This window comes from Uloborus diversus, chromosome 7 (genome assembly GCF_026930045.1).
Source record: "Uloborus diversus isolate 005 chromosome 7, Udiv.v.3.1, whole genome shotgun sequence".
Lineage (NCBI taxonomy): Eukaryota > Metazoa > Arthropoda > Arachnida > Araneae > Uloboridae > Uloborus > Uloborus diversus.
This window is the reverse complement of record NC_072737.1, coordinates 51,748,934-51,771,375: the sequence shown is the minus strand read 5'-3', so window position 1 is coordinate 51,771,375 and position 22,442 is coordinate 51,748,934. Positions and strand designations below refer to the sequence as shown.

Here is a 22,442-nt window from a genome sequence, read left to right as displayed (position 1 = left end):
TAATCCAGAAAAACGCTATGAAAACAGCAATTATGATGTAATAAAGTGCATATGATCCCCAGCAATAGAAAGAAGTAAAAAGCGAAAAGAATTATTTATTAATATTATTACAGTTGCATAAAAAAAAGCTTTTAGTGTCATGTGATGCAATGGAGGATTTTTTACTCTTGTGAAATCTATTTTTGTTTTTAAAGAATATTTTCCTTCTTGGAAAAATTTTAGTGCTGAATTAATCCACTTTTTAGCCGAATGTATATTCTTTATTTTTTTTTTCGCTTCAGTAATTGTATTATATTTCTAACACCAGACATGTCGATTGTTATCTTTTAAAGAACAGAGTTTATTTTGATCTTATCTTCCCTTTCTCATTTCTTTTATTTTCATTCCTTTTTGAGAAGATTATAGTTTAATGATCATTTTTTTCAACCTGAAATTATTTCTTTAAAATATTTTTCCTTCTGAATATGAATTTTCATTAAATCAAAGGATAATTTCGTTAATTTATTTTGTCAAAAATAAGATCCTTGTAATGCTATCATTCTTGACATTTTAATTTTCTTTCATTTTGGTCAGAAAACTTAAAATCATTTTTCACTCAAAAATAAATTTCATGAAATAACAATTTAATGAGTAAATATTTTGTATTGATGCATGATTTTTATTCTGCTGTAAGTTTTGCCATTTTTTCTCAAGACAGAAGGAAATGTGGCATTTGGAAAATATTTCATAAATATATGCTCTGTTTGGTGGCAAGATAGAATGGGAGTGAATAATGGGTTGCCAGAAAGTTGCCATTTTTTAAACTTTCTCTTTAAGAAAAAACTCAAATCAATATTTGCCGTCTGCTTGGCACTGATTTGTTGATGTTAACACCAAACACTGGGTTGTCACCACTGATTGGCATATTTCTTTCTTTATATTTATTCTATCTTTTCTGTGGATGCAATATAGATATGTTCTTTAGCCCTATTTCTGCAAAATTAGAACTCTTCATATCATTGCTGAGATTTTTTTCTTCCTTTCATTTAAAAAAGAAAATTATTGAAGAGTTGCAAGTATGAAACTTCACTTGATATAACATTGAAACATAGTAGAATTATTTTACTTGCTGAAAACTTGTTGCCTATAAATTAAAACACTATAATTGATTTTTATCTTCAGATTTTGATGAATGTGCAATGCCTGGACTTTGCAGTCAAGAGTGTATAAATACAAAAGGTTCATTCAAATGTCAATGTCAGGATGGTTATATTCTTACCGGTGATCGGCATAGTTGCAAAGCTTTAAGTAAGTTTGTGTTCTTCAACATTGTAAGCACCCGGAGCTTATTAACTTAACACTTCATCTGAAAAAAATGTATTGTTTTTTCATCACTTGAAACTTTTATTTCAGATTGGAGCAGTGCATATCTGGTTATTTCGAATCGACGCTCTATATTGGTTGCGAACTTAAACACCACCACACTGGAAAGAGTCCCTGTGAGAGTGGAGAATGTGGTTGCTACGGCTTCAGAAATGGCCACTGGCACTATTTACTGGTCTGACATGGTGCTTAAGAAAATATTTCGTTTGAAGAAGGGAGGAGATCCTGAAGTGGTAAGAATAAAAATCATGCAACAACAGTTTGATGGTCTCTCCTCAGTATTTGGCTGTTAAAATGTCCCATACAGAAAGCTAAATTTCATAAGTGAAAAAATCATAATATAATAATATTTAGAATTTTTTCAGTAAGAAAAACAGATAATAGGTATTTGTATTATATTTTCAATTCTCATTTGTATTTTTACAGTAAGAAAAATGTAAATATTTCAAAATTTAGTGTTATGTACAGGATATTTATTAGCCAAATACTCTGGAATTACCCTTAAACAGTTTCAAACAAGGTGCCTCAAACTCGAAGTTTTGAGAGGAGGAATGAAACTGAATTTTATTTAGTGATAAAATACGAACAAACAAACATACTAAGATGAGAGTCATTAGACATCATTTCAAAATTCATTAAAAAATAAAAAAAAAAAAAAACTTTGCAATTTTGCAATACTGTCACCAAATGTTACAAATTGTCAAAGTCTGCATAATGAGAATTTTTTTTTTGGGGGGGGGAGGTCACAGGAACCTCTCGTGACCTCTCATCTGGGCTTGAAGATAGTGTAGCTTTTTTTTAACCTCCTAGTGAAATTTTATTTACTTTTGCAATAAGCATTGAATATTGTAAAACAAAAAACTTCAATTTCTTTCATACAGGGTTTGTACGGGTCATGGAAATCCTGGAAAGTCATGGAAAAAATATAAGTGAATTTCAGACCTGGAAAAGTCATGTAAAATTGAAATTTCCATTAAAAGTCATGGAAAAATGTCCTGGACAGAGATAAAATAACATTAACTAATAGAGCATTACAAATATTGAGTCTGAGTGATAGCACAAAAGTGTTATTAAAAGTGGAAAATTGAACAATCCCAAAATCAAATCTGAATTTTTAAAAATCTTTGTATCCACTTCTGTTGCAGCCGCTTGCCTTTTTTTGGGATGTGATTTTACTGCTTGAACAACTCTTATTTTGAATTTACTGTTATTTTCAACACTTCTTATGTTTTATATTATGTAGTAGCAAACTTGCACGTTCTTGGTTTTGTTATGCCCACTCAAAAAAGCAATTCAATTGCATCCGAGTTTGATTCCAGTACTTGTAAGAACTTCCTTATTAAATTTATCAGAGTTTATCTTAATTTGTTGAAGGTTTTATAAAGTAAAGATCTTTAGTCAGACGACAGAATACAGAAAAAGGGGAATTCTAATACTCTAAAGTAGTACTACAGTAGTGCCCAACATACGGTCCACAAAACTAATCCATGGACCCACTGCACGTTCAATATCAAGAATCGAACATGTTCTGGAATTTCTGAATCTATTAATTTATCTGCATTTAAAAATGTGAAAATAAGTAAACAAAACAAGTACTTTTGAATCAGAAGATTGATTCATTACTGAATGGTTTTTTCAAAAAATATCTGGTTTAGAAACATAAATAACTTAACTATGGGGCTTTACTTTAAAGAACCAAAATACTGTCAAGTTATGGTAATGATTAAATGTGCTGTTGACACTGAAAGATAACTTTTGAAGCAAATTTATTGAAACTCAATGATGACTCATTCAACCTTTGTCTCATTCATTATCATTCTGCTTGTTTATAAAAAAATAAAATAGACATTTAAGCATCATAATTTTAGTTTCACTGAATTATTACTTAACTTAAATTTAAATGATGAAGACAAATAAGAATACTTTAGTTTTTTAAGTGTACACTTATATTTTTTCCATTACGAGTAAGTGCTTCAATGAGGCTGTGGCATTCCTGTAGGCGTTTTGCTAAAGCTCATTTCCAAAAATTAGCAAGTTTGAGATTAAGTAGTGTAACTCTTCGTAAACAAAGTCATGAAAATGTTTATTGAAGTCATGAAAAAGTCTTGGAAAAGTCATGGAATTTTTTCATCCAAATAGAGTATGAACCCTGTTCATATATCTTCACTAAAAAATCTTGCATGCATTTCAGCAGCTGAGATACCAGTACACTTAATATTAGAAGACATATACTGATTTTTGCATGTTCACATTGTCCAGTCCTTCCCGATTTAGTCTTAAATTTATGATACTTTTTGTTATACTTTCAATTTCTTTATTTTGTCCCTCACGGATGATTGAGATGAGCATGAAGTTAGTTTTAATGTCTAATAACCTATCATTTTCGGTTTTTGTTTCAAGAGTCAATTATTTTCAAATCAATGAGTAATAAAGTAAAATGAAACAAATAAGTATGAAAATGAAATCAATATTGTCTTTTATGTAATTCTTCACTAGGTTGTTGGAAGTGGTTTGGATCTTGTTGAAGGACTTGCTGTAGATTGGATAGGGAAAAATCTCTACTGGGTAGACTCTCGTCTAAAGACTGTAGATGTTTCAACTTTGAATGGAGAACATCACATGGTTTTGTTAAATGAAAATATAAGCCAACCAAGAGGACTTTCGATCGATCCAAGTGAAGGGTAAATAGTCTATTAATTTTTTAAAAACATTGTGTAATTTACAAAAGCATAAATCAATATTTTGGTGTTTCAGGAAATGCAGCATGAGTGTCAGTTATTTTGATTAAATATAACATAAAAATAACTAAATGTAATGCAAAAATGTTAATGCCCTTGCTTTTAAAGAAAAAAAAATGAAGGCCCATTGCGTACCCCCTACATTCAGAGAAAATTCTAAAAAAAATTTTTTTTTGGAAATTACATTTGACAAAGAAGAAAACTGAAATGTAGTAAACTTGTTGCAATCAAAAATATTCGATTTCCATACATGTATGTTAGAAGATTTTGTTTTTGCAATTACAATTTTCACAAATTGTTGCTTTTCATCTGAATTAATGTTAATAAAACTTTGCTTTGTATTTTTATTACGCCTTATCAGATAATTTTTTTTTACAATCAATCATCTATACGAAAAATTCAAATTGGGAGTTTGGTATTTCCTGCAGTTTTGGTGCCGTCAACTTTTTACTGTAAATAATTGACTGTACAAAATATCTTTGCCTATCAATTAGACAATGTAAAATTATATTAGAATGTGTCAATTTTTATTTCTTTACTGCTAAGTTAAAAAATTGGACTTGAAAAAATGTCCTAGTTTCCAACTTTCTTCAGAAAGTGTTATTTGTGATAATTTTTTTTTAAATATTGCCCGGTATATTAGTTGCCCCCCCCCTCCCGCCCCCTCTGAACCTTGTTTTTTATTCAAAATTTCTTGACAGTACTGAATATGTTTAGTATATTGTTTGCTTGTACAGTCATGTATTTTTCTTCAATAATGATTCTCTATTATGAATTTCAGGGCACGTATAATGTTTTGGACAGATTGGGGTGAAAACCCAAGGCTTGAAAGTTGTGGAATGGATGGAACGCTCAGGAAAGTAATAGTGCATACAAAAATATTTTGGCCAAATGGACTCACCATCGATATTCCAAACAAACGTGTTTATTTTGCAGACAGTAAATTGGACTACATCGATTTTTGCAACTATGATGGATCTGGGCGTCATCAAGTCTTAGCTAGAAATCATGTATGTAATCAAAAACTCATATTAATTTCCCAATGATGACACAAATTTTGTTGTCAGTAACAAAATGTTAATCGCTGTTTTGGTTTCTTTTATAGTATCTTCTTCACCCACATTCTCTCACTGTTTTCGAAGACACCTTGTACTGGACGGATAGGCAACTCAACAGAGTACTGTCATGTCATAAATTCAAAGGAACAAATCAGACTGTGGTATCACATCTAGTCAGCCAACCTCTTGGCATTCATGTTAGTCATCCCATTCTCCAACCACTATGTAAGCTATGCAGTGAAACAATTTAGTTCATTTTTTAGAATTCCTGTTATATATAGTGACGAAAGTTGTCCTTTCTTGCTCATGATTTTTTTTTTCTGTAAGATGTAGATCATAAAAACTTATTGTTGAGACAAGTCTTTTTAGTATTTATGGACAACATTTATATCCTTTTGGATGAATTTAAATTTTTGAAATAAAAAAAATCTTAATTTTTTTCTAGTTATTTTTTAAAAACTGGGATTAATTTTATGATTTTTTTTTTGTATTATGTAAAATAATAGGTAAAACGAAATGGAGTAATTAAAGTTTGGGGGGGGGGGGGGGGGGAGAGCAAAAGTGAATAAGTTTGTGAGTTGCTTGTTTCAGTGATATTTAGTTTTCTGCAAATAATTATGTTTTGGAACTCCCCCTTCCCCCAACAAAAAAAACCCCTAAGCTTATAAAATAATGAAAAAGTTTGGAATCAAAAAATTATGAATGAAACACATTTAATTTGAAATATACATGGAGGATTTCCACTTGTTTTATGGCTTATATTCAGAATTACATTTAATACTTAAAAAAGAAAAAAAAAAAAAAAACTCTGAGGTGAAATACACTAAGAGTCTTTTCTTACCATGATTATGAATTTAGATTTAGAATTACAGCTCACTCCAAAATAATGATTAATAATTTTATAGATGCTAGTTGACTATTTGTTTGCCTTAACAACACATAGATTAATATTGAGATGTCTTTCTTATATTGTGTTGATGTTACTATACAATTTGTGTTACTAGAAATCAAACCTTTTATGTTTAGCTAATTTTATTTTATTAAATTTTATTTTATTAAATTATTTATTCAATTCATCTTAAGTGATTTTTTTTCGTTAGTTTGTGTGGGGGGGGGGGGCAGAATTTCAAGAAATTGGATTAGGCATTGGTTTAGAATTTGAAAAAATTGGATTCGACTCTCATTTAGAATTTGAAGCAATTGAATTAGATATAGATTTAGAATTTGAAGAAATTGAAAGAATTTGAAAAAATTGAAGTAGTGCACAAAGGAAAGAGGTTCTTGTGTTGATTTTTCAAATTTTAACTTGCAGTTATTGTCCTGTTCTACAGTGTTTTTGTAGTACAAGCTTCTAAAATTTCTGGACCAGGGTTACCAAACTGAGTGCCAGGCCTAGGGAACTGTAGGAAGAGAATGGGGGGGGGGAGGGGTGCCAAAAGTGCCTATAGTATCAATATATCTGCAAATAATAGAGATAGATTGAAATGCAGTGGGAAAATTGTTATTCTTCAAAGGTTACGGTAAATTAAAAAGAAAATGGGAACCCCTGTTCTTGACGTTTATAAGTTTACACATAAAAAAAAGTCGCAATACCTTTGATAATTATTAAATTTTCTCTTTTTGCTTGTCACTTCAAAACTTTGCAAATCTTGAATAATACATGGAAGGAAAAGTCTTTCTGTAGTTTGTATGAAGAAAATTTGCATATTTGTGTACTAACTATACTCAATGTCTGTTGTGCATGCAATATAAATGTAAACTATTTTGTTTAAGTGAAATTTTTTTCAGCACAACAGCAGCAACTGTAATGAATTAACTATTTATGTTTTTAAAAAAATGATTTTGCTCTCTCTTATAGCCATAAATCCATGTGAAAATGCAACTTGCAGTCATTTGTGTCTACTTTCGCCATCTCATTCTACTGGTTACACGTGCAAATGTCCTCCTGGCTTTGGTAGAGACACAAAAACAGCAGAAGGAAATTGTGTTCCTGGTAAGTACACATTTCTTAAGTATGTGTATTTCCCTGATAAAACCTGACTATTGTCTTATTTGTTGTGCCCATGTTTGCTTTAAATAATAAAAGTATAAAGTGGATAGATACCTGACATACTTTGGTTCTTTAACATTTTCGCAACAACATGAAATCTATTACTTCACTTGGGGAGGATGTAAAAATTATTTTTAATAGTATTGTTTCCGTGCATTTTTTAAATTTCTATAGATTTATTTTTCTTTGTATTTTTTTCATTTAGTATTATATTTAGTTTGTTATATATGTTATTAATATGTGTGACAATTTACTAGCATGTAAATTATGCTTTCTTCTTACATGAAATACACCGCCAGCTCAGTCTTCCAGCCGAGGACTGCAGTTCGTGCTTATTAGCACTCATCAGCCCGGCATGGGAGTGACTGAGCTGGAGGTTGAAAACCTCTTAAGGAAGCAACTTACTGAATGTACCATGTCTTGCCTTCAACTTTCGAGTTGAGCCGAAGCATTGCCTCGGTCACTCGTCTGGTCTGTGCTAATTGTACATTAGCTACCAGTTTGTTTGGCACTCTAGGCTTCCTTAAGACGTTTTCCACCTCCAGCTCATTCACTTCCTGTGCCGGACGGATGAGTGCTAATAAGCACGAAACTGCAGTCCGCGGCTGGAATTGACTGAGCTGGCGGTGTATATCATATATTTCTGCCTTAGCCCTGGCTATAGGGTGGTAACTTACTAAATATAATGTTTTCTTGTTATCTGACAAAGATCAAAAAAGAACATCAGACATCAAAATTGAACTATTCATTTGAAATCAAAACACTGTTGGATGGCCTAACACACAAAGTTGTCCAACTAGTATATGACCGCGGAGCTCAATTAAATTATGATAAAATATTTATGTCTGACTTTTCCCCTTGTTGTTTCATGCAGGACTGTTCATTATTTGTTTGTTGCTAATTTATTGTAACCATCAAATTTGCACCGCATGAAGGAAAAAGTTCTTCATTCAAAATATTTTGTATTGCAGTTGATACTCCATATCTAATGGTAATGAGAACCACACAGTTGGTGGACATGAGTTTGACTCCTGGTGACAAAATGACTGGCTATTTTACACCAGTGATTGGCATAGAAAATGGCTATGATTTTGACTATGACAAGAAAAAAGGACACATCTACTACATTCAATTGGAAGAGGATGACAAAGAGAATGCAAGTATTTTTAAATTTTATTTTATCATTAATTCTGTCCTCATTTATCTGTTTCATAAATGCAAAAAGCTTAAACATTTAACACATTTATTACATTTTAAAATAGCCACTGTCATTTTGTTTAATAATTTGATGAGGTATTAATGACAGTAAACTATTAAAAATACTTTACTTCAAAATTATGATTTGTGACTTGAAGAATCATTAATCAGGTTAATCAGGTATTTATGAACAATTAAAATATATTGCTGTAAAACAGAAATTCCTAAATTTTTTTGTCTCTTGGACTATTTACGTATTTTTTAAAACGGTTTTTGTAGATTCTTTCCTAAGGGTCATTCTAAAAGAATACATGTAAAGTAATGCCTTTATATTTGAACTTCAAAACTGAAACAAAGGTAAAGTTTCACTCTTGCTATTCCAAACCAGTCAAGTTTGGAATAGCAAGCAAAAGAAAGTGCAGTGTATGGAGAGGTCACATGATAATTGCCAAATATGACCTTTAAACAAAATTTTAATAATTTTTTTTTTTTTTTTTTTAATTTCTTCTGCTATCATGTAAAATTCCCCATTCATATTCTACATTTCATGGCAGGGAAGTGTTCTTGCTACTAATATTAAATGTGCTACTTTTTACTAGTTGCAAGCACAAAGAATAGGAACTTACTGACACAAGTTTATGGAATATATTTTCTCTAATCTTTTTTTGTGAATACACTGAATTTAAGTTAAATCTGCAGGCCCGGATCCATAAATTTTGGGGCCCCCTGCAAAAATTCTGTGGGCCGTTGGGCCCTTTAAGGGCGTGCCCCCCCCCCCCCCCCCCCCCCGCAAACACACTACGGTGCCTGCGGGTACACAGATCCAGCCCTGTAAATCTGTTTTTATTGAACTTAAACTTTCAGCGCACACTTTTGTGTTAGAATAATTATAAGTAAATGCTTTGTTCTTAATTTAATCACATGTATATATTTTCAGGGAACAATATACAGAGTATCATTAAGTGGAGGAAATCAAACCAAGTTTCTTGCAGATGGCTTTGTTGGGGCTCCCTATGTTCTGGCATTTGACTGGATCGGAAGAAACATTTATATTGGGAATCGAAAATCGTCAAATTTTGAAGTTGTTAAAGTAAGTGCAATAATGAGCTTGCCAGGTTGGGTTATGAGTTTTTTTTTTTTAATTATGTGAGCAAAAAAATTTATTTTGTGTAAAATATTTATAAAATAAGAAAATGATACATGCATGGTTATAAACACATATTCTGTTATTGTATAAGGTGGAGGGAGTTGGAAAATAGTTAAGAGATAATGCATCTTAAAATTAGGAGTGCTCATCCTTCCAATTGCAATGCCACACTCTGCACCATGCCCCTCCTCCCCTTGTGAGCACCACTGTTAAAATTCAGTAAATTGTTACATCTGATACCAATATACCAATTCTGACTATTTATTTTGCTAAAAATAAGTTTTTACTTCAGTTCTTTTAATCTTCCCAAAGTTTATGGCAATATATGGTAAATAAAAAATATTTATTTGCACATGGAAATAAATGAGCTTTGTTTGCTGATAAAAAAAGTTTTTAGAAAATCGGAAATTTTCATAAGAAACTAGTTGTGCATGATTGCAGATTTTCTTGTGATAACTCCTGTACTGTGGGCAATGAGTCAATTATAGCTAACTATATGTTTTCCAAGTCCAAGTTGATCTCCAGGTAACTTAATCTCATTCACTCAGCAAACTCTGCCGGTGAGCTAGTCGGCTGAAATTTTGTTCACAGACTTTCTAAACTAACGGAAATAACTGTATATTTTTCACCAAGCGAACTAAGGCACTGATTCACAAGTAATGAGGTGAATCAGACTGAGTGAAGCAATATCATAGCCCCATGTTGGGAGTGGTGAAGTTTGAAATAATTTTGTGGAATAAAATCAGAGATCCTTTTCATACACAGAGAAATGTGGATTGACAAGTAATAGTTGCCTTTGTATAAGGGAAGAGAGAAGTCATTCACTGTGAATAGTTATGCAGGAAGCCATATAGCTATTGAAGCAATAAATAATAAGGAAAAAAAATTTAATATGTGTTCTTTTTTGATAAGATCTAAGTTTGTGCAATAATTAAAGGCAAGGAAGTTGCAATAGATGTATGTTGTAACACAGTGTAAACTGTAAATGTTAATATGTACATGTGCTGTCTTTTATGCATAAGAAAATGTTTCATTCAACTCAAATTCTGAAACAAAGATAAAACTAAGTAAATAAGTAATAAATTACTAAATAAGAAGTAAAATGATAACTAATTTTCTTTTTATAGGTTGATGGTGAACAAGATTTCCGTCGAGTTATTTTGAGCAATGATGGTACAGAATTTGGTGTTGCTAAGCCAAAAGCTGTGGTATTAGATCCTGAAGGCGGGTAAATAAAATTTTTTATATTCTGCTTTATTGCAATTGTACCCAGGTGTACTGTTTGAAAATAACCAGAAAAGCATTTTCTCTGACTAAAATTGTATTTTAAACTCTTTCCAGGACATTATTTTGGTTGGATGAAGGCGGTGTAGGTGTTCCCATGAAGATTGCAGCAGTAAATATGGACGGTAATAATTCTCGTACTCTGCTGAAAGATGGGCTCAACAATTTAGAAGCACTGACTATAGATTTGTTTAATAAAAGACTTTATTGGAGTCAGAGATATGATGGAGGAGTAAGTCGTTTCATATTTAAACCTTTCCTGTATCATCATTATTAAAGCATAAAATTACAAGAGGGTTGCATACACGTGTTTTGGGGTTGCAAGGGACCGTATTTTCAATTGCAGAAAGTGTCGAGCTTTTGACAAAGCTCAGCAGTCTAAAGAAGTTTTCTTTCATCTTTGTATTTGCAATCTTAAAATCAGTAATAATAAACCCAGCTTTTAAGATTTACAAATGAAAGAAATTATTACTTATGTAATCAAGAAAATATTTTTCATGCTGTTGAGTGCTACATATGGAAAAGATATTTAATTAGTTATTTAATGGACAATCTTTTTTTGTTTTTGGTTGAGTGAGAAAAAAAAAGAATAGTAATTCTATCCGAATTTGTCCCCTGCTAGAGTGAAGGAAGGATATATTTTTCTTAAATCAATTTTTACCATCTGGCTCTGATCAGGAGAGTTTTTACCTCAAGAGAGTTTATTTCTTCATGGGTAGAACAATATTTAAGAGGAGTAATTGCTACATTTGCAGAGTTTGGTTAACCTTTGTAGGAAGTTTATTGGTAAAGAAATCTTGCTTCACTCTCTGTTTCTTATTTGAGTCCTGCATACTATGTGCATTTTTGTTTTGTTTTTTCAAGTTTGCTTTTTAATTTCAATTACAATTTTTGATTTCTTTTTTTTTTTTTTTTTTTACTTTGTCCAGAAAAGGAAAGGTGATCAGTTTGAAGCTGTAGGGTAATTTAGAGCGTTTTAAATGATTTTGAAATAGAAATGACTTCTGTTAGGTATATTCTAATCAAAAAGGTTCAGAACTAATGGATCACCTAATGTGGAATGACAATGCCAACTATGTAAACATGCATTTTCATTCTCAAGCTGCCATTTTGCTTTCCTATTAATTTTAACTAGTTATTTAGTGCTTTTTCTATTGTAGTTCTTATCATCTCATAGCTGAACTATGGTCTTTTATTGTCAATAATTTTTTTTTTTTAATCTTACTGTTAAATTGTTTCACTTTATTCAAATATCTGAAATAACAGGTTTAGATCAATATGCTTCACTTATTTGTTAGCTTTAATTTTGTGATACCTTATTTGTTTTAAACTTGTTTTCATGCTTGTATTACTAAAGAGATCACAGTTGTAAACAAATAAATATGATTATTTAAAGTCAATAAGGCTTTTATTGACAGAATAAAATTTATTGATGAGTCTTGCTAAAAGAGAAGAAGTATTAATGATTGTATAACATTTTAAAAAATAAAATGTAACAGATACTGTTAATTTTTCACATTATACATTTTTAAATTAATAATTGCTTCATTATCTTTAGATATTCAGTATATCCACTGACGGGAAAGATAAGAAAAGCATTGTTACAACAGGAGTTGCCAAACCCCAAGGTCTTACTGTGTATAACAATCGATTGTACTATTTGGATTCGCTCTATGAGAACATAGTTCAAGTGACCCTGCCAGATGGAAACAATCCTGTCACCTTAGAGGACAATGCTGCTGGATTAATCACAATGAAAGTGTACAGTAAGCGACCATGTAAGTAAATACTATTATTGTTTCCATCAGGTGCTATCAATACATATTGGCACAAGCACACATAAAGGTTGTTTGTTGCCAAGCAACAAACAATTTTTAAGTGTAGTTTTATGGTAGCAGTTTATATGCATTAGAATCCTATTTTAAAGGAGACATGCTAAATTTTTCATGCCTTAACTGCAGGTTAGTACATTGGTATCAACTACGTTAATGTCATTAATGAGTTTTTTAAACAAATTCTATAACTATAAGTACAAAAAGTAATCATAGATTATATATTTTTAAATTTTATGTATGTAACTTTTTTTTAGCTTCCGACAATCATGAATGCAATAAAAACAATGGTGGCTGCCAGCAGCTGTGTATTCCCCTTGCAAATAACAGACGAAGATGTTTGTGTGGTACTGGCTTTCAATCTCAAGGGGAAACAGAATGTAAGGCATACCAATCTTTTGCCGTTATTTCTGAACTTGAGAAGGCTCGAGGATTCAGTTTAGAGGATCATAGCGAGGCCATGGTTCCTATATCTGGAACAGGTAAGAACTTTTTTTTGGTAATTTTTGGAAACAGTTTTACTTTGAGAAACTTGTAAACAATGAAAATAAATACAACTCTATTCATCCGTTATTTGTCAAATATTTACCTGTATATGGGCACTTGAATAAATTTAATCTAGTTAAAGTACAGGATCATCAAGTTGAATTTTTTGAAACTTTTGATTCATTTTGTAAAAATGTCTGCGGAATACCATGGAAGAGATTTGATAACTAACATCCTTCATGTATTTGTGCTATTTCTTTAATTAAGTCATTATAGTCAATTATATGCATTGTATTTCTTTTTATTTGAATGGAAATTCTTTATTTGGTAATTTTGAAAGTTAGCCGTTCTCAAGTCATATTTTAAATATTTTTTCAAATCTTAAATAAAACTTTTGTTACAGGTCATAACATCCTTCACTTAGACATCCACTATGCTGAAAATGACATATACTGGGTGGAATTCAATCAAGGTGAAAAGAATGGCATTTATCGCATCAAACCTGATGGAACTGACCTTCAGCACATCATCTCGGATGGCATTGGAAGCAATGGCGTCAGAGGATTGGCAGTTGATTGGGTTGCTGGTAACACAATACTAATGTTTATTTTTACAATTAATTTAATTTTCAGTAGGTGGTAAAATAAACATTTTGAATATATTTGTTCCTGTCAATAATGCTATTAAACCCAACTGTTGCCAAAAAAAAAAAAAAAAAAAAACAGGACACTATAAACATTTTAATTTTATTTCAAGTTTGCTGTATTTTCCTCATAATTTATAACTAAAGTAATCTCTAACATTAAAAAAAGCAAAGTCAAAGAACTTTTGAAAAGATGTCTGTGGTGCGCCTGCATCCAGGAGACCCCAAAATGTTGGTAGATTAAAAGTAAAATTAAAATTTCCAAAAAGTAAATTAAATTTAAGCCGACCAGAAGTTCTGGGTTTGGTTAGTGGCATCTAGCAGAGGATAGAGCCCCTTAGCATTAAAAAAGAAATGGGGGGGGGGGATTATTAAATTTTTTATTAAAGGAAGTTTAATCTACTTTTGATAATTTTCGTAATATTTAATATAAATAACACCTAATAGTAATCATTAAGAACAACAAAAAAGAACCTAATGCTGAAACTCCAAAAAAATTTCAATGATAATAATTCATGTTACATCTAATGCCTAATAGTTTGATCATTATTATTGTTATTTTTTAAATTCCGCTCACATTATTAATGGTGAGAGCACAACATCAATTGAGGTACTAAGCTAAATCTAACATGTAGAGATGAATATTGTTTACCTCTTATTTACCAAAAGGGAAAAAAAAGTTTATTTTCTAAAATTTAATACAAAATATTTTATTATTTATTTTGACTAATCTCATTAGTTTTTTATTACTCCTTAAACAAAAAAATAAAAATAAATAAATAAAATAAAATGTTGTCATTTGTCTGAAATGATTTTATTGTCTTTTTTTAAATTTTTTATCTGAGAATCTTTGTTTATTCCACAGGTAACTTGTATTTCACTAATGTCTTCCCTCATGAGACCTATATTGAAGTGGCATGGCTTGATGGTTCAAAAAGAATGGTGCTTCTTAAAACCACCACAGATTCACCCAGAGAGATAGCTGTAAATCCAATAAAGAAGTTCTTGTACTGGATTGATTATGGCCAGTATCCAAAGATTGAAAAGGCATACTTGGATGGAACGAATCGCGTTCCCATTGTGGTCACTGGAATCAGCAGTCCCAGAGACCTTGCAATTGACATTGAAACTCATGACGTGTATTGGGTGGATTCAAAGGAAGATGCTATACAAGTATGTACTTTTCCAGATTTTTTTTTTTTTTTTTTTTTTTTGAGAAATATATAATAATGGTTTAGTCTGTTACAGATCAAGTTGAAGTTTTGCTTAAAAAAATAATTTATAAATACAATCTATGTATGAATTTCTCCAATGACACATTATTTGAGCTTATTACTTATTTTTTAATGGCAACAATTTAAACGTAAACAAATTGATATGCCAACAAACAAGCACCATTGAAAGTTTCCAATTTCAAAACATTTGATTTGATTATTAGTGCAAATTTTTGCCATGTTTGATAACTTCAGTTAGTGGAAAGGAGATCTGAAAGAAATACTGATGACAGAAACAGGTGTCTAACAGAAAACTTAATTTAGCATAAAAATTCATCGCAAAATGCAATAAAGTCATTGTATGACTTGTGTATGGACAATATTCAAAAGCAAAATTGCTGCAAATTGTCTGATGGAGATATTTTGATAATTGGTAAATTGGCATGGTCATCAAATTTTTGGTGTCAATAATTTCATTTTGGTAACCCTATTACTGCATGGTAACCCTAGGCACATGGATACTTTGCTACTCTATGTATGCATATGCAAAAGAAAAGCATTCTGGCGCAGGCACTGATGCCAAAAACTTGACGCCAATAGATGAAAATCGCCAATTTCCCAATTACCAAAACCTTCCCTATCTTCTCCTTTATTATGAAACTATTAGTCAATCAGCAGTTATATACCTGATTTCATGTTCGGGATTATGTTTGAAAATCAATGGATATGTCTCCTTAAAATTTATGTATTATGTTATAACTTGTAGCGCTCTAGCAACTGTGCATTTGAAAGTGTATATATGCAGTACTGCTGATATTCTAGCTCATAAAACCCATCATACTGTTGAGGTTTTTAGTTTTCTCGCTATGATGGATGTGTTTTATTGTTAGTACTATAAAGTCAAATTGTTGTAGTGCATAAAAATCTAGCATTTTATTTTGTAAAGGCTGTAGCACATCATTGCTCTATAAAATGAGTAAATACCTTTTTGAAACAAAGTAACAGTAAAAAACACATCATAGAAAAAGTACAAATAAGCAACTGATTGCAAACATGTGTTTCAGAATTTCAAGGAACGTTCTTTTTCAATGCAAAAAAATGTGAGCTTATTGACGTCATCCGAAAAAAGACGTATGTTTGCAATCAGTTGCTTATTTCTACTTTTTCAAGGTTATGTTACCCTCATTTATATCATTCCACTGCTCCATTTTTTAATGGAAACATGCTTTAAATTTATGAGTGCTGAGTATTTTTAATATTTTATCAATAATAATAATAATAAACATTATTATCCTTAAGAGGATTATGAATTTTGACATGTGTCTCATCTATCTTCTTACTACACTTGTGTTGCATGTTATTGGCTTGTAATTTCATGAAGTTTATTTCCTGGTAATAGTTCTCTAAAATGATTGAGTTTTTAGTACAGTTTTATTCTTGTGTTTTTTTTTCTTTTCTTTTCTTTTCCTTCTTTTTTAAAAGAATTCTACTCTTTTTTCTAACATATAATTTTTTTCCTTTACAGAAAGTTTCCTTCAGTGGAGGGTCAAGGCAATATGTTTACAAAAAGTTACCTAATCCAATGGGTGTTGCACTGTATGGTTCACAAGTCTACTGGGTAGATAGAAACCTTCGCACCATCTTTAAGGCTGATAAAATTCCAAGCAATTCTTCCCGACAAGAATCTATCAGATCTGATATGGATACTTTAAGAGACATAGTTATCTTCGATGCCAAAAATCAACCAAAATGTAAGATTATTGTTTTTCTTTTTTATTTGTAGTTCTGAATTTAAGGCTTAAAAGCTAAAATACAGAATTACTACTCTTTTTATATGCAGTGTTGCAGTTAGGGAAAGAAACGTTTAGAGGAACTCCGCCTTTTAGTTTAGGATATTCACCAAAATAAAAGGTGGTCTGAAACCAATTTACATAACATTTGCATTGTTTTTACAGTAAAAAATCAAGTAGTTTAGGAGACTGAGTGTCCCTCTACCCCAACTGCAGCGCTACGTATGAGGTAAAATCACCAATAGTTGAATAGTTGACACTATACCAGTACTTAATGCTTATTAAAAAAATATATTAAATTAATCTTATAACAGCTGCATTTCCTCCACTCATTTAATGTAAATCATTTTGTTGTGAAGTTTGCTAAGAATAAGCTGAAAAGTAAGAATTTCAGATTTAAATGCCATTTTATGATTTTTATTAAAAAAGGCAAATCCATTTTTTTCTTTATAAGTGCCGATTACTGGTAGTTCATCTCTTTTGACACTTATAAAAAGGTTAATAAATTCATCATATGACAGCTGTATGTTTTCTAATTGTTTAGGGTAATTAATTTACTTGTAGAGTTTGCAAAGAATTAGCTGAAAGGTAACAATTGCAAATTTTATAATTTTGATTAAAAATGGCAAATGCCTTTGTAATCCTTATTTTTTCTTTATAAGTGTGAACTACTAGTGCAGTGCCATCTATGGGTGGTTTCACCTTACATTTTTTTTTTTTTAATATAATTATAAAGTTATACATTGACACACTTAGAAGCCAAAGCAGAATTTATTTTTCATAGTTGGCTTGTGTTAGATTTTAGAGCATAGCTATGTTTCATATGCTTGAATGGTTAACACATTAAAGTAAAGTTCACAAATATTTTGATGTAAAAAAAAAATATGTGCTTTGAAACTCCCAATTTTTTATTATTAAATGCGGCAGTGAGATGCAAAGGGATGTAAGTGGACTTTATGAAGTTTCAAGTAAAATATGTTTAAAATTCAGACATTAGGTAGGCTTTTATTGAAATTTTTTTCTTAGCAACATTACTAGGACTACTAGTACTATCTCTTGCCCCAAAACAGAGGTTTTCTTCACTTACCATTTGTACTGATTATCTCTCCAAATTTTTAATTTTGACACTTACATTCTTCTCACTGCCTCAAATGAAAAAATCTTAGCAGAGTTCAACTACTCCATTATTAAGGTTTGTTGTCTTTTAGCAGATTTAAAATTGGGAATGGTATCCAGCATTTAAAAAAAGAACCTATTCAGTCCATTGAGGGTCTGTCTGAGCTGAGACTACACTCTTTTTCCTAATCTGCAATTTAAACACATTATTTATGGGATTTAAAATAAAAACAATACATTATAGGAAGTTATTGTTAGAAACATAACCTTAAGTAAATATTTACTCAAAGTGTTGAATTTATGTGTGAATTATGCAGCAAAGATAATTAATGTTGTTTAACACAAAGAGCACATGCATAATTTGAATTTATACTAAGAAAGGTATTCATTGCTTAAGAATGAAAAAATTGATGCACAAAAAAGGGGTTCTTTATAACACTTTTATACCAATAATGCAATTTTGTGCCTTACAGTATCATTTTTTATTTCCCAGTCTAAAAGTAATAATATTTTAAATAGCAAACTTTCATTGTGATATTTTATTCTTATTTATTTACTTTTTTTTCTTTAAGACGACTCCCCATGTGCTAGTAATGGTGCAGCCAAGTGTGAACAGTTATGCTTTGCCATGCCTGATGACAGTGTACAGAAGTCATTTAAATGTGCTTGTGCTTCAGGAGTTTTGCTATCAGACGATAGGAAGTGTGGTGGTAAGGTTATTTTTTTACACAATTAAGCAAAATTAGCAGAACTTTATGCAATATTTAAGTGACACTTTCTGGCTACCAGCATTTAAATTTTTCTTAAAAACTTGCTTTTAATATAAGAACAATAAATATACTTTTTAAACAATTCTTCAAATTAGATTTAATTATGTTGTTTATTAAAAACATTTTTGTATTGATAGTTATAGACCTAATATTTGCATGGGAAGCAATCAAAATTTAAACTTTAAATTCACTATTCATAATTTTTCATTAAAAATATTTTCAATTAGTTTCAATGTAAGTTTGATCTGTAAATGTTCGATATTATTAATACTGTTATTCAATTAGTTGTTTATTTTATTGTTATTATTTAATTTTATTCATTTATTTATTATTTTGCTTTAGATCTGAAGGAGTACTTGGTATTCACAACAAGGCGAGAAATTCGAAGTCTCAATTTGGACCCTAAGGTTACCAGTTTGCCATTCCCTCCCAAGACTAACCTGTCTAATGTTGTTGGGTTGGATTTTGACTACAAGGACAAGAAAATTTTCTTTACACGTAAGAATAACTTTCGGCTGTTCAGTGATGCTTAATTTAGTTTCCACCTACATATCAAATGAAAGTCTTTTACTTTCATCCTCCCTCCCCTCCCAGGTCATAGGTAACTTCAGTAGTACTGTTGTAAAAAAATGTTTGGCGTAATGCACTCTTTTATAGAGTAAATGTCATGGTTATTGGAATGTTGTTTGGCCAAAAAAGGTCAGTTTTGATATCTTTGCTACCTTTAAGTTAAAAAAGAAACCTTTATTTGTTTATTTTTAAAAATTTATTTGAAACCAATTCACGTTATTTTTGCAATCAAAACAAAATATTTCAAATAAAGGCGTCCCCCTTTTCATCCTAACTACAGTACTTGATTTCAACTATTATTGCACACACTTAAATAATTTTAGGATTAAATTATTTAACGTTAAAATTAAGTTGGATTGGATTTTCGTAGTTTGAAACTTTGAGTTATTTTTGCAATAAAAACCAAATATTTCAAATAAAAGCATCCCCCTCCCCCACTCTCCTAACTACAGTACTTGATTTCAACTATTATCACACATACTTAAATAATTTTACCTTAAATTATTTAACGTTGAAATTATTTAAGTTGGGTTGGATTTTGGAGTTTTGAAACTTTGGATTATTTTTGAACAAAAACCGAATTTAGAGATCCAACTGTAAAACAAGAAATAACAACATTATTTGCACAAAAATTGCAGATTTCATTTTTTCCAGTAATCTGCAATTTTTGTGCAATTTACATTGTTTTTTTTTTTTTAAATTTACTTTTGAAGCGCAGAGGTATTTAACTTTACAATACTGCACTTAAGCTAAGCTTGCATGCACGTAAATAATTTTAACATTAAATTTTAATTGAGTAATCATTATTTGTTTATTTTTTTTTTTTAGATTTTTGAAATTTTCAGAATTTAGGTCTATGATTTGTTTACACATTTTACACTGTTATGTTGCAAACTAGCCTCTTTGTTCTCTCGGAAAACCACGTAGGAAAAAAAAATTGCAGTAATGAAAAAAAAATTATAAAGCAAATTTTTGCAAGTTTTTTTTTTTTTTTTTTTTTGTGACACATTAAGAATAAAGTTACCTGACACTAGTTGCATTTAAAAGTGGTTTAGATGATTTTTTTCTTAAATGTGGCTTAAAGCTAACTTTTACTTAGGTCATAAATTGAAAATTCACAAACAATAATTTAGGTGGAAATTCAATTTTAGAACAGAAATAGTTTTAACCTTTATCCACTTTTGCTCTGGACTCATCATATCCATTCTCATATGATCAAGAGCAATTCAGGAATTCTTCAAAGAGGTGTGGGGGGGGGGGGATTTTCATTTCTACTTTTGATTCAGTTAGTTCAATCCCAAACAGGATGCTTTATTTATAGTATTTTGATGAGGACCTCTCTGTTATGTTATTACTTCACAAGATTCAAAATCTTTTCACTTCTTCTTTGCAAGATATAAAATAAATATATTTAATTATTTAAACAGAAATCCGACCGGACGGCAGCATATCGTGGGCTAATCTAGGACAGATGGACAAAGTAAATGTCATTCTAAATAAAGGCATAAATCCTGAAGGTATTGCATACGACTGGACTCGTGAAAAGATCTACTGGACAGATTCTGGCAACCGTAGTATATATGCTATGAACTTGGATGGCTCCCAGATTGTTATGATCACTCGGGTAGAAAGACCTAGAGCAATAGTTTTGGATCCCTGTGAAGGGTATGTGTTCTATTTTAATGATCTTAAATTTTCACACTTGACACTATTAGTTGCTTACTGCATTTAAGTTATAGTTCTTAAACCCTTAACAATCGGATAATTTTCAAGAAAACAGTCATAAAAGTGTGTTTTTTTATTTAAGAAAATGATATAAAAATAAGTGTATGAACAGCATGTGCATTAACTTTTTTTCCATTTTCAGAATTTTTTAGATTGAAATTTAAAAAAAAATTTAAAAAATAATGAAACGTCAACAAACAAACCCAAGCAAGCAGCGAAAATTTAAGAAATACGTCTTTTATACATTAAAAAAGAATTTTATTAATACTTTGTGTAATATAAGTGAAGATAACTAAATTTTTCTTGTGTGGTAAATTTCAAAGCTTGAGATACAGAGGCCAACGTCATAATCTAGTAAGTTAGTACCAAATTTCCTTTCTTCATCTCTGCAATTGCATTTAAAATCTGCAATTACATTTAAAATGGACTGGTGCTGCCATCTAGTGTATAAAGAGAGAAATAAAATGTATTCCGGGCAAAATAAATGAATTGGTTTTAATAGTTTTGTTGCATTAATATTGCACACCCCAGCACGGTAATAGCACGGGAGCGAGCGGGAAGGGGTTAAATCACTACCTGACAAATGTCAGCTGGCATGACGAGGGCTGTGGAGTTGTTGTCTGGCTAATTTTGGGGTAAAAGAGTCGGAGTTGAGAGTCAAAGGTTTTTAAGTTCCATGAATTGGAGTGAGAGTCGATCTGTTTTCCCCTAAGTCTGCAACTCTGCCATTGCTAGTAAAGTCAGAGTTAAACTGATTTTGAGTCAGAGTCAAAGTCTCTAAAATTCCCAGAGAGTTGGTCATTTTCCCTTCGACTTTGCTGCTCTGATCATGACAGCTAAATTTTCGCAACTGGTGTCTAAAAATATGGAGATGAAATATTCTTCAATCTCAGAATGTAACTTAGTTAAAAAATTGTAAAACTTGTGTGATGTAAAAATTTTGATATGATGTTGGAAAAGTTTTGAAAAATAAGTACTAAATTTTTGTCTTATATCTTAAATTTTTAAATTCTTGAGAAATTATCAATCCTTGTCTTAAAAGCCTGCATAGCAAGTACAATAATCTTGACAGTTTCAAATCTTGATTTCTTTTTTCTTTCTAGCTATATGTACTACACAGACTGGGGGCGTTTTGGAAATACTGGCAAAATATTCCGAGCTACTATGGGTGGTAATAACAAAATAGCGATACATGAAAGCAATTTAACTCAACCAAGTGGTCTAGCAATTGATTATGAAGAAAGGAAACTATACTGGACAGATGCTTTAAGGTTTGTGTTTACCACCAATATTTTTTTTCTTATAGACTACAAGTATTTTGTTGCACAAAACTCTTTAATTTTACATTACATTTAATTTTACATTATATTTGTTATCCATTGAATTACACTGTTTTCACGCTTTTTTCATCTAATTAAGTTATTAATGTGCAACAGATAGTGTATTTAACACTAAACATT

The 22,442-nt window shown here is 30.8% G+C and overlaps 1 protein-coding gene across 1 annotated transcript in view; it reads left to right on the top strand.

Moving 5' to 3' along the window:
• Window positions 1-22,442, top strand: part of LOC129226093 (low-density lipoprotein receptor-related protein 2-like) — a 181,304-nt gene that overhangs the window by 94,424 nt on the left and 64,438 nt on the right. Inside the window, exons 27-45 of the mRNA XM_054860687.1 lie at window positions 1,162-1,287; window positions 1,393-1,595; window positions 3,859-4,043; window positions 4,882-5,110; window positions 5,206-5,383; window positions 7,017-7,151; window positions 8,180-8,364; window positions 9,343-9,495; window positions 10,680-10,780; window positions 10,894-11,068; window positions 12,395-12,614; window positions 12,926-13,150; window positions 13,558-13,740; window positions 14,663-14,970; window positions 16,537-16,762; window positions 18,490-18,627; window positions 19,030-19,185; window positions 20,685-20,922; window positions 22,086-22,253. Of these exons, the coding sequence (XP_054716662.1) occupies window positions 1,162-1,287; window positions 1,393-1,595; window positions 3,859-4,043; window positions 4,882-5,110; window positions 5,206-5,383; window positions 7,017-7,151; window positions 8,180-8,364; window positions 9,343-9,495; window positions 10,680-10,780; window positions 10,894-11,068; window positions 12,395-12,614; window positions 12,926-13,150; window positions 13,558-13,740; window positions 14,663-14,970; window positions 16,537-16,762; window positions 18,490-18,627; window positions 19,030-19,185; window positions 20,685-20,922; window positions 22,086-22,253 (3,532 nt within the window). The remainder of the gene's footprint in view (window positions 1-1,161; window positions 1,288-1,392; window positions 1,596-3,858; window positions 4,044-4,881; window positions 5,111-5,205; window positions 5,384-7,016; window positions 7,152-8,179; window positions 8,365-9,342; window positions 9,496-10,679; window positions 10,781-10,893; window positions 11,069-12,394; window positions 12,615-12,925; window positions 13,151-13,557; window positions 13,741-14,662; window positions 14,971-16,536; window positions 16,763-18,489; window positions 18,628-19,029; window positions 19,186-20,684; window positions 20,923-22,085; window positions 22,254-22,442) is intronic.